We start from the raw sequence: 13,619 nt of genomic DNA on the forward strand, positions 1-13,619 counted from the left end.
AATATTCTTTTTACTGCACAATACAGATCAAATGTACTTTAAAATTTTAACAGGCTTTTAGGCCAAATGTTAGGGGCCGCAGAACAGAAGAAATGCGCTGTGTAACAATGCTACTGTCAATTTGCCAGCTGGGCTTTTCTTCCAGTGTTAATTCACTCTCACAAAAAAGACCTCTTGGGTTGTTTACATTTTAAACACCCGATTTACAAGGTGAAGAAACACTAGAGAACTCATTTTTGAGAACACTACATTTAGAAAAAAAACAAAAGCAAGTGAAATTTGAAAGTTGAATAAACTAAACGATTCATGAGAAAACAGAAAATCCATGAATAAACAAAAAATGTAAACATTAATAAGTCACCGTTACCTTCCAACAAATGCAGCATCTGTCTTATACATCATACAGTTCAGCTTTCAGGGGACCAGCTGGTTACCAAATTCACAACCAAACCCGACAGGGCGGACTGAATCAGTGTTGCCGACAAAGACCAAGGCTACTCTAACTAATGCAAGCACCACACTTGCTGCCACAAAGTTTCTCAGGTTCTAATCTTTAGAAGAAGCATACAACTTCATCTTTTTCCTATGGAGTGGCTGGTGGGTTTGAACCACTGACCTGAGATTAGTAGTCCAAAGCTTACCCAACACTGCCACTAGGGCTTCTTAAATAACAAGCAGCAGCTAGGAAAAGCTCCAATTTTAATGAATTCATTTCTAGCACTTGAGACAACTAAACACTAACTTGTTCCATGATCGTGTGGATTTAAGTGATCATGTGGCTGACCAAGTCACACTGATGTTCTTTGACTTCAAAAAAAGTCTTAATGCCCAACCCCTTTTGGAATTGATTTTACTTTTGGACACTCACTAAAAATTCCTTCCCGCCTCCCTGCTTCAGAAAATTTAGAGTTGGAATTTCTATCCCCATATCCAAAGAAACTTTTACTAAATGCATTCAATACATGCAGCCCACTGATGAGTTAATTTCCTTGGGATCTCCTTGCAAAGAATCTCAAGTGTCCATTTCCTCAGCCTTTATTATGGTTCTCCCTTCAATGCACTTGTGTGAAAGCACGCGAATGCCCACGGGGGGCTTGGTGCTTCCTGTACTGCTCTTCAAGCGCTGACAGTCCCGCTGAAAACTACTCCTCTGACACGCTTCTGAACGGAAATTTACAAGGCACAAGAAAAAATGCTTTCCTCATAGCACACCCTAAAATTTTGTATTTTAATTCAATTTTTTTTATAAACCTTTCAAGAGTAGCAGAAACTTAAACCACTCACCTGCATGTAGAAAAAGGGGCAAACTGGACACCTTTGTCTTTGCATTCTCTTGTTATTCTTTCTTTTACATTTTTACAGAGGTCCACGACTCTAAGAAAAGACAATTGAGCACATGAAGTTTGAAAATAAATTATACAAATTCTAATACAATGCTAGTTTATGTACACCTTTCAAGTCAGAATCCTCTTAACTAAAGCTTTCAGAAATGAGAGTCGATCACTCAGAATTGAGCTTTCCATTCATAACGTCAAAGGGAGCCAAGTCCTTTTTGGCTATATAAGGAGGAAAGTAGTTAAAAGATCACACTCAAGGGAAACCATAGAAAAAACTAAGTTAAAAAATAAGTTTAACTTTTACTTTAAGAAGCTTCTCAAAACAGAGAACACGGTAACAAATATGCAATACTGAGATTATAGAAATACCAACTTTTATCTATGTATGTTTTCTAAAATAAGAAAGTAATTCAATTAAATAATTATGATATTATATCAAATGTTCAACAATCTTTTCAAATATTGAGCTGGAATCCACTAAGCAACCGAGACTTACTGGACATCAATTGTGCGTAAGTGGTAATGTGCTCTGTTAGACAGTTTTATATTAAAAGTCAGGGGGAAATCAGGTGAAAGGGAGTGAGTCGCGGAAGGGGAGGAAAAGCTGACATTACTGATCTATTCTTGAATGAGAGCTGTAGCATTTTATTATTTTCTGTCACCCTAAAGATTCATAAGTTAATTTTTCCCTAATTACTATACAAGGCAGGCACTGACACTAACTTTTGTGTTTAAACTCAAGAGGATTAAAAATAATACAGAAACTCAAAGGGCAGACCTATCTCTAGACTCAAGACTGATTTGACTGTGGAGCCACAGATAAAAACATGAACATTTAAACAGATTATTCTTTAAAAACGACATGAAAGTTACCTGTATTTTCATCAAGAAATTACACAGGATGTTGATTAAATATACAGGACATTGAACAAATACAAAAAGAGCTTTAGTGTTTTATTATACTACATTAAAAAATTTAGTTGTACCTGAAATTGTATAAATTTTACAAAACAGCGCTAAGCTAAATACTGCTTTAATCTATGAAAGCTGCACCAACAGGTCAACATCACCTATGCCTCATTTATGAAAGGGGGAGAATGCATTTCCAAAAATATCCAGCATGTAGACAGACATTTATGAACTCTTTAAATAGAAATATGACTTACTCAACTTTTAATATCCATAAAGGTTAATGAATATCATATTTTTAATCAAGGTAACAAGTTTATTATAATGAGTAGAAAATGGAATTTAAGTACAGCAGGTGTGTAATCTGAAGGGAAAAAAAAAGAATTGTAGTTTATCTATGTTTATAATCTACTAGGAGCTGAAAAATTAGGAGGGTGGAAGAAAGAACAGGACTGAATGGTTATAATCCCCAACTGGACAATTTTTAATACATGATTTGTAAGCTAATGTTCTTTCATAGAAAGTGAACAAGGGTCAATACGGTCCATTTTGATCAATTTTATAGGACATAAACATATTATGTATACTTTTAAATTCTTACTTGGTCAACAAATTTAACACTGTTGACTATTCTTTTTGGAAAAACTCCCCAAGCCTTCTTTCATACTTCATTGTTTTGAAAATTCTCCCAAATCCCCTTTTATTTGTCAGTTCTTGTTTGCATGACTATCTCTTAAAATTTTATATTCCCTGGGCTTCCTCATTAGACCCCTTTCCCTTAACTCCAATATAGCCATACATATTTGTATCTATCTCCTTAGTTTTATTCACAAGCATCAGGCTGGTATTTCCATATCCTCCTATGCTGACCTCTTAGGCAATAGTGTCTAATAGGCTGCATTTTTATACCATCCAAGAGTTTGTTCATACAGAATAATCATTGAACATTAACTGGGTACAGTCATTATGTTAGGGCCACTACAGAGACACAAAGACCAGTAGCCCCTTAGCAGGCTTACAAATGTGAAGACCAATGATCTCAAGAGTGAGAGTGGAAGACCCCCATCCCATGGCTTGCTACTACACAAGGTGTTTACTCAGAAATTTGGGCTGGGGGAGGCAAGTTGCTAAATGTGTTGCTAACTAAATTGTGTGTCGGGAATATAACTGCTTTCTAGTAGTATTAAGTATCAAAATAAACTTCAACTGAAGAAACTGTTTTAAGTAAAAGTACATAACTTTGAATACAGCATACATTGTATGAATTAATTAGATAATTGTGTAAATATCTACAGGGAAAGGATTAAGAAATGAACAGACAATACCTGATTAGCTTCCACAGTTGGAAGAACAAGGTAAGATGGCAATTAGTATTAAATTAGCAGTTAGCAGTACATCATCAGTTAGTAGTAAATTTATGACAAGGATATTCATATGTAACAAACACTGAAGAAAAGGTAAATAGTACACTAACCCACTTACTCTGTAAAAAAATTTTTTTTTTAATTCACTGTCATCGAGTTGATGCCAAACTGCCCCTGTGAGTTTCCCCAAGCAGTAACTCTTCAAGGGAATAGAAAGCCCCATCATTCTCTCCAGGGGAGCACTGCACTAGTGGTTTCAAACTGCTGACCTTGTGGATTGCAGCCCAATGTGTAATCACCACGCCACTAGGAGCATTAAAGATTAAAATGGTCTTTAAGATCAACACAACAGCTGCACAAAAAGTTTAGGTGCTAATGATCTCTTCATTATTTATTTATATGATTTCATCTTCTTATTAAAATTTAGTATAAAAAATTGTGACCACCATGTTAGTACTATAAACTCGGTTAACTAACGATGCTCACAGCATGAGAAGCTATGCACCAAAGTCATAATCTACAGTAGTTGAAGATTACAGGTATATAAGTAAAATTTAAGGGAAGACAAAATGTTAAGATATTTAATATTTGGGGATGTAGATTCATGGAATTTTGATATAAGCTCTGCACTTTTCCGTAGATTTAAAGTATTTCATAATTCTATAAAGCACATTAGAAGAACGTAAAAATATACGGACAATCTCAAGAATTTTAAAGTATGAAGTTAACTACTCAAATTCATTTTTAATAAAACTATTTTCCATTTCTTCATCAGCTGTGGAGTTCTGGATGGAGCCTCACTTAGTGCTTTGGCTGCTAACTGAAACGTTAGTGGGGTCTAAAGGCACCCTGAAAGAAAGGTTTGGTGATCTACTCTGACACCCATGGGGTTATTATGTGCTGGCACTGACTCAAAGGCACCTGGCTTTTATTCTCCCTACTTCCGCCAATGTGCATCTGTGTGTATATGAGAAAGAAAAAGCATTATTTTGGCAAGAAGCCCTTCTAAAATTTAGTTCCATTTGTCGTATTTGAATCATATGTTCCAGTAGTAGGATTTTAACATAAAATTTAAATTGGTAATTGTACATAAGTTGGATTTCTTTCACAAACTGCTTCAATACAAATTAAAACACAAGTCATAACATATACGTATAAAAATACCAAGTGAAATAAATAATATATGATAAACGAAGACTGGTTGGTTGTGGTACTTTTTAGAGAACACTTAAGTATTTAATTCACTTAAGAATTTAAATCAAAGACTAGTAAAAGCAACTACTGACATTTAAACTCAGTTAAGACTTTTCACAAGGTAAATGTCTATAATGCCTTCCTTTTTCTATGGGTCAGAAAGAATTTGGCCTCAAACAAAAAATGAATGGCAAATATTCCATTCTGATGAAGACATTAATTTAAATAAAATGGGACTCTCTTGTTGTTGTACTTCTTAATAGAATCTTAAAACTCTTACCTAGTCACACAGAAAACTATTTTACTTCAACTCATATAGCCTACTTGAATACATCAGATGTTCTATTACATTTACCTGTCCCAAGGAGCTGAAGTCTCAAATGATTCTGCTAATACATAATATTCCAAGCCCAAATCCTGTTAAGACACATATAAAAATATATACATGTTAAAAAACGCCAAAGAATTACTACTGTTAGCATTTCACATTTATTGTGTTATTTCATTCAATGTTTAATATTATATATTTCTGATTTAACCTCACTTACTCTTTACTCCTACCGACATCATAAATGTAACGGAACAATGCCTCCAAAGTGAGGTAGAGACTCCATCAGGGAAGGAGTCTTGTCTAGCTTCTTTCCTTGTATTAGAGGGATTTTCAAAAAGTTTGTGGGGGAAAAGGACTTTAAAAATAGTGGAATTTTCCCATGAATGTTTTGAAGACCAGTTGTATACCCTTAGCACCTTGCTGAGTACCAGACGTAGAGTAGGATGGGACTATTTCTCCAGTGGTCGGATGTTCCACCCTGAACCAGTCTACTTTCCATTAAGAGAATGCTGGCAGGACACCTTCTTAGTGGCCTCAGCAGCAAGTCAAACAATATCATAACTGACCATCAGCACTGGAAGAGGACAAAAGAATCATGAGATGATCTCTGCTTTAGATCAACGTTGTACAAAGCGCATGAATGAAGCAGAACTTGACAGAGAGTAGAAGGACTGGGTCATCTGGATGCACTTCTACTTGCGAGATGTATTTTATAGCACAGAGACCATAGCCAGTTAAATTCAAGTTATTTATAATGCTTAATTTATTTTCCAAAGCACAAATTCTACATTAACGTAAAAATTGAAAGAACAATTCACAACCACAGAAGTACAAATGCCAAAACAAAACTTAAGGCAGAATAATTAGCGCATGCTAAGTTTTTCAGTAAATCGAATCATTGAAATCGATAGAAAAAAAAAAGACGAAATTACTGAACTAAATGTTTTTCCGTTATTCAAAAAGTCTCTATTCAGTGACAGTGATTTTAAGCATTGGGATAATACAACAAATAATCCAAAAGGGAAAAAATAAGCCTCTAATTTGCTTTTCACTTGATGAATCAAGTTGATTTCGACTCATAGAGGTCCTAGTATAGGACGGTCTCTCTGAGTTTCCAACACGATAATCTTTACGGAAGAAGAAAGCCCCATCTTCTACTTAGGAGGGGCTGTGGGTTCAAACCGCTGTTTTCCTGGGTAGCAGCCCCACTCATCACCTCTCTGTCCCCAGGGCTCCTGTAGGTAATTAACATTGATTGGAGCCCTAAGAAGTCAAGAAACTTATTCCCAATCGTGTGTCTGCTGCACTTAATACAATTCTATCTCATTTTCTACAATTCTGAATTAATTATTGGGGAAAATAGTCAATACCCCCAGAGAACATGTCTAACAAACAAAGAAACAAGGAGGTAGATGTGATTCATACATGGCACAAATCTTGTCTAAAATTCCTTATCATTTTCACAACCTCTAACACAAGTTACAGGCAATCATTTGTGCTTTTCTTTGTGTGCACTATCGGGGCAAGTGTATCCTCTATGCCTTCACTCATTGCATTTTAGCTAAAATTACAGTCTTTGGATGAGGACATTTATCCAAGCTTTCCTAGAGGAGTGAAAACAAAGGTTTGTGTGAGTTTTTTTAACAACGCATTTCAAAGTGAAAAATGAGAAAAGGCAGGATTTGAGAAGACTAAATTGTCCATAGGATATCTGAGAAATGACCTCTTAAATTAAGATCCTATAAATTACTTAGGAAGCAAAATGAAAAATATAAACCAATAACAGTCACCCTAGTGACCGTAGAAAGCAATTAAGAAACTTCAGTTTGTTAGAGCCAAAGTAGAAAAGCCAAACAAAATTAATTAATGAATAAAGTGTAATAGCCCCGTGGTTAACGACGGCTAGAGAAATGTGTGCTACAAATAGTAAGTGTAGAATTAGAAACTTGTGGAGTTCATATATACATACACAAGTTATTTCTTTAATTCTGTACTATAATCATCACTGATGAATAACTACTTGCAAAAAAATAAGTATTAACTTTTTTCTTTTAGCGAGATCAACAATTACACCTAAGATGGCCAATTAAATATCAGCTTATAAAATACACTTAAAGAAAGATTTAATTTTTAAAAATATATTTTAATATAAATATGCATTGTTTTTATTTATATTATTTTTGTAATAGCTTCTATGAACAAATGTGGGATTGCTAGCTGATTCTAGCCAAGTAATGTTTGAAATGGCAAGGTCAACTTCCAGTGAAGAATGGCTTTATTCTTTTAAAGAGCACATGATCTACTAAATCATCCTCAAGTTCTCCGACAAGCGTAGATGGAAAGTTTAAATGAGCTTGTGAAGAACTCATTTAAACTTGTAATCAATTACAACAGCTTAAAATTTAAGAAATAAAAAAGTAGACAATTTTATTTTCTCAACGTTAGACAAAGTTATGTGTAACATGAATAACATGATGGGACAATCTGAGTTAACTTACTCGAATATATGCAATGACATAGGTCAGCAAGTAACCTCGCTGTCCATTGTCTTCTCCAACAGCTAGTCCGCTGCAATTAAAGATTCAACTGTTATCGTATTTCCAAAGAACGATTAAAAATATACATACACTACGAACCAAATTGAGTTGTTTCCTCAACTGCTTAACAGATTAAAGCATATTACACTGCATTCTTGTTGTTATTAAATATTTCAAGGAACTGTCAAGAAAATAACCCTGGCTACATAGACTTCATATTGTAGTTTAGTCATTAATTTAAAAATTTTATTCATCAAGCCAATGAAACAAACTCATTTTCTTTTCAACCATGTCTATCTGCAGAGAAAGAATGATGAGAAACTCGCTTAAATCATCTTCAAAAGGCACTGAGATACCTAAATTCTGATCTTCTTTATATTTTATATATATATATAAAGTATGATGATTAACCAGTATCTACCAAATTCCATAAGATTTTTAAACTACTGAACACATAGTATAGAAGGCAATAGACATGGTGTTTATTTTATGCAATCTACTATTTAAATGAGGCAATATATACTTAAAAGATATTATAGTCTACAAAGCATATACATAGATAAGTACAAGATCAACAGGTAAGGTTTTACAGCTGTGATCATATACAAACTATTCGTTTCTATTTGAATATAGTTTTATCCATACCAATCATATTTGGTGATGCAGTTAGAGTTAATCCCATATGGTGTATAATTCAACCTCAAGTACTGTCTCTGGTTCCTAACTTTAAAAGACTACAAATGAATCTCGTTTTCTATTAACTTCAGTAAAGAACTTTTAATTACAATTTTCCCATCATCAAAGAGAAACTGACACTTAACTGGTCTCAAGACAACAAAATAAAGCTCACCCCAACTCTCAATGTACTTACTGAAGACTCCTCAATAAAACGAGATCAACAGAAAAACAAATTTCTGGTGATTTTTGCTCAGGGCTGATGATTAGCTTTTGGGTGTCTTCTCAGGTCCTAACTGTATTTCTCTGGTCTCATTTAATATGCTGAACCATTAACCATGGGTGTTACCCAAGACTCAGTTCTTGAAACGACTATGTGAACCTCTCCTGGAAGAACCATTTATCTTGTGGCTTTAATGAACATCTTGCAGTTAAATCCCTTGCTTCCCCTGAAATTCTGCTGATCTGGTATAAATAATACAGTTCAGTTGTATCCTTGCTCTATACAAATTCTGTTGGGCAATTTTAGGCTGAGATACACTAGCTGAGTCATAATTCCCTAACTTCTTATAGTTGGAGATCCACAGATTAGAGTCGTCCAGGACAGAAGCAGCCCCAGTCTAGAACAACTTGGGGGTAGTGTATAAGGAAATGAAAGATGTTGTTGGTATTACTTAAATATTAACAACTAAAGAAAAGAGAAACAAAATTCCCCCGAAAAGGAAAAATTCACTCTGAAAATTGCTGCTGCAAGAACTTCAGAGAAAATAAACTAATGATAGCTGAGGTAGAGGTATGAAACGACAGATTATGAGTCTAAGAGATAAAAACGTTTCTGATGTAGAAAACAGAAACAGTGCATCCTGAGCCCAGCAGTGAGAGGAAGGAAAAGCGAGTGAACACTAGAAAAGCTGTAAGAGACCTGTGTAGGGAATCTTTAGAAAAGAGCAAATCAAATTTCTGCTTCCAAATCCCAGGTAGCTAGCTATTTATGTTATTTCCCCTACCCTTCTAATATCTGGCAGGGAAAAACAAAGATCTAATCTAAAGAATGCAGTATATGACAAAACCTCTCCCCTCCTCTCCTCTAAGGTTACAAACGCGAAAGGAGAAGACATTGAGTCACAAATTTCCTTGAAATTTTAGTTATTTGAAATTTCTCTTAGCATTTAGGACTATCTCCAATTAGAATTGCCTTGGGAATTCATCTGTAAACAATAACTCCAATTCAATGTCATCAAATAGTTATTGATTCATAGTATTCCTCCTGAACAGGCTAGAACTGGCCCTGTGGGTTTCCAAGACATTAATGCTTTACAGGAATTGAAAGCCTGGTTTGTCTTGTAAACCAAAGCAGGGCTTAAAAGTAAAGAGTTTTAATATGCCAGGTTTGTAGTCATTTGAAAAACTCTAGTTAAATTCAAATTGCTTTATCTTAGAGTGGCAATATCCACTTCATGATCATCTCCAAATTTCAACCATCAGTTAATAAGGTATCTTATGCAAATTTCAAGTTGTTTTATGACAAACGACTGGGAAAGACTAATGAATGAGGAAATGAGAATATATATAGATTAGGTGAACCTAATCATTCTCGGGCTAAGCTGCATTAAGTAACTTAAACACACTTTCAAAATAGCGATACTACATTACCTTGTTTTCTGGGTAAATGTCAGTACAACAGTCACAACTGCTGACAGTACTGGGGTTATTATGTCCAACCCTTAGCAAAGACAAAGTGCATCACACCACTGTCAAATACGGATAAACTCCCTGACTCATCTAGTGCTACTACACAAGAAATACCACAAGTGGATGGCATTAACAAACAGGAAGTGATTTCTCACAGCTTAGGAAGATGAAAGTCTGCATTCAGAATGCTAGCTCTAGAGCAGGGTTCTCAGCCTTCCAAATGCCGCAACCCTTTCATACTGTCCTCACGTGGTGGCGAACCCCCAACCATAACATTATTCTCTTTGATACTTCCTAACTGTTATTTTGTTACTGTTATGAATCATCATGTAAACTATCTCATATGCAGGATGTATTTTCACTGTTACAAATTGAACATAATTAAAGCATAGTGATTAATCACAAAACAATATGTAATTACATATTGTGAAATATTTATTTCTAATTACAAATAAAATTTTGTCTTGAAGCATGGTGTTGCATGGTTAACAGTCTCCATGCCAGGTACTTGTATGTGGGCGTATCTGCCTGTGGGCGGACCCGCCTGGAGACGTAGCGGAGCGGTGTCTCGGTTCCTAAGACATCATCACGCTGATCTAGAGGTAGGTTTTCTCCATGGACTCCAGTAAGATCCTTGCCTTCTGAGCGACAGTTACTGGGCAACCTTGGATTGGTGCCTACCTTACCACTCCTCTGCTCATTTCTTTTACTTGTCTAATCCAGGGCTTCCAAGATCCCTTTATGAATATATACAAACGACGGAGGGCTAGTTAAACTGTAGACTTTGATGCAATCGAAAAGCAAATTTCAGTTTAAATCGTTGGGTTTTCTGCTTGGGTAGTTGGTCAGAGCCATCAGGCAGAGGCTTAATCTAATAAAAGATTGTATAGCCTTGTCTGTGGTGAAAATTCTAGGTCACATACCATTCACTTTGCACAATGGAATTTTCCCCATTTTTTAACTTTTGTCTCCATCCCGCACAGTTCCTTTGTAAGCCCACCTCTCTCCTTTTTCCTCTCACTATGAGCAGCGGGAAGAGACCTTTAAGATCTTGCTTGGAAATTTCATCAAGCAGATATCTAAGTAGAACATTTATAAGTTCTAACTTCCACCAAATATTTGAACACAATTTAGACAAGTTCTTGAACGCTGCATAAAAAGCAATGCCCCTTCTCCACTGTCCAGTCACAGGCTCCTCATTTTATTTTAAAGCACATTCAACGTCTACATTGCTAGCAACGTTCTGTGGCTGGCACCACATGCATTAGTGATACTTTTGTTATAGCTCTCCTCACTTCCTTTTGAGCAGTTACCAAAACTGCCTCTGATACCCATAATTCTAAAAGGTAATGTAGATACTTATTAAACACCCGAAAACTCTTCAAGCTTACTTCCAATAACCAAACTGCCTCAACAGTTCAGGCATGTAGAGAACAGGACTCCACTTCTTAGAACAAATTCTGACTGACTTACCTGGTGTTGCTTTAACAGAAAGACCACAAGTAGATGGCTCATACAGAAATGTACCTTTTCAGTTATGGTGGCTAGGTGAATTTAACAGGTGTTAACTCTGGTGCAAGGTCCTTGTCTCTTTTGAGCATCCGCTCCTGGGACATCTTCAAGAGGCTTGGCATCTATTTTACCTCACCTCTTCTAATTTCTCTTGCTTCTTTAATCTCTTTTTACATCAAAAGGGATTAACTAATGCACTCTACATTAATCCTGCCTCATTAACATAATAAAGACAACCCATTCCTAAATGGGATTTTAACTACCTTAGGATTTAGAACATTCAGTTTGAAGAGACACAATTTTATCTATAATACCTAATTCATAAAAATATTCCAAAATTTAAGGACCATAACAAAAGACAATAGATTTAAAACTGCATGGGGTAGATACAAAAGGTAAAAAAAACCAAACAAACAGAAAGTAGAGGATAGATTAATAATGCCAATAATCAGAGAGAGAGAAGCAAGAACTAAACTAGGTTATAAAACTTTTAGCAGCAAGAAACTTGGGTGGTGCTTTCTCCACTCTTATGCACACCAAGAAGAAGTGCACAGAGGACGGATAGAAACCAGGCTTCTACTAGGAAAACACAAAAAACTAGATCCACATATCAAAAAAAAAAAAAAAGGCTTAAGTCATCCAGCCTAAATCAGCAGCCTGGGTTGTTTTCTTTTAGCCTGGGTTTTCAACATAGATTCCTTCATCTAAATAAAGGAAGCCATGATGAAAGCACATGAAGAAATTAGTTACAATACATAACCAACAAGTAGCAAATAACACTAGTAAATAAGTGAGATAGCCTTCTGGGTTTAAGGTTTTTTTCACTTCATTATGGTCTATTTTTATATAGTCTATTTTTAAAGGCTGAATCTAAAACAAATATGCAAACTCACTCAAATTAAATTAATAGTTCAAGAATGCAAGTATCACTATTCAAAAAGACTTGGATTCTACATCTTAAGGAAGATTTACTCTCATTTCTAAACTGCAAATGGATGTTATGTGGGAAAAAACTAGCATTATGTGGAACTTCCCAAGTTAAATGAAACTGACAAAACTGTCTGGCGCATACCTAAAGATTAAAACATACTGTGAAAAGGATAGCATGGTTAATTAGGCATAAATGAAGCAGAATAAAATATGACAGAGAGAAACCATATTATATTTTATTAATTTATTCAATATTTAATAAGAGTCTAGCATGTATCAGGCCATCGGTGGTGAAGCCTTCAAAAAGTATGTGTGAGGTGGGTAAACGGACATCTTCTCATTACTCTAGCTCCATCTAGTAGGAAACCAGTAATGACTTGCTGGCTAATCCGAGTTATAATGATAAATATATATGCTACAAAATAGAATTTGTGTGCGTGCATGTGTATTGTGGGAAGAGGAATGAGATAAAACTATACATAAATAATATAATTCACATGATTTTTAAATACTACAGTATCACTTTATAGAATTCCAGTAAAATGTCACCTTCCATTTTCTTATAAGTCCATTTGCGAAAATCTTAAACTTCAATTCAATGTTTCAACATACAGGGGGATTGAAATAAGTTCATGAAAAAAATTCAATTATTTTTTTGGTTAATTCCATTTTTCCATGCACCCTTTGAAGTCCCCTTCTATAAGAAAACTTTAAAAAAATGTTTCGGTGTCATACTATTTAAGACAGTTATTCTTTATTGGCACTGAGTCAGCGCCCACCTCATGGGCCGCCATATGCAGTGGAATCAGCCCGCTGTTATCCCTAGGGATTTCACCGCATGGTTTTTCAGAATTGACTCACTGGCTTTACGTTTTGAAGACCACCCAGGATTTCTTTCCAGGCTGTCTTAGTCTAGAAGCTCCACTGGAAGCTGTTCAAACACCCGGCAACACAACAAGCCTCCATGAAGAACTCGGTGGTAGCTGCTTATGAAGTGATTGGGGAACAGAACCTGGATCTCCCGTAGAGAAAGCCCCACTCACTGTCTGATGAACTGGGTTGCTAATCATGAAGCTGGTAGTTCAAACTCACTAGCCCTTCCACAGGTAAAAGAGGAAGCTTCCTGCTCCCATAAGGA

At 35.5% G+C, this 13,619-nt stretch overlaps 1 protein-coding gene across 2 annotated transcripts in view; it reads right to left on the bottom strand.

Annotated features, from left to right (window-relative positions):
* Window positions 1-13,619, bottom strand: part of AGPS (alkylglycerone phosphate synthase) — a 129,165-nt gene that overhangs the window by 28,225 nt on the left and 87,321 nt on the right. For both annotated transcript variants that reach the window (XM_075528826.1, XM_075528827.1), the window contains exons 15-17: window positions 7,634-7,703; window positions 5,160-5,221; window positions 1,285-1,374 (exon numbers count right to left, since the gene is read on the bottom strand). In XM_075528826.1, coding sequence (XP_075384941.1) covers window positions 1,285-1,374; window positions 5,160-5,221; window positions 7,634-7,703 — 222 coding nt within the window. The remainder of the gene's footprint in view (window positions 1-1,284; window positions 1,375-5,159; window positions 5,222-7,633; window positions 7,704-13,619) is intronic.

Source organism: Tenrec ecaudatus, chromosome 13, assembly GCF_050624435.1.
Source record: "Tenrec ecaudatus isolate mTenEca1 chromosome 13, mTenEca1.hap1, whole genome shotgun sequence".
NCBI lineage: Eukaryota > Metazoa > Chordata > Mammalia > Afrosoricida > Tenrecidae > Tenrec > Tenrec ecaudatus.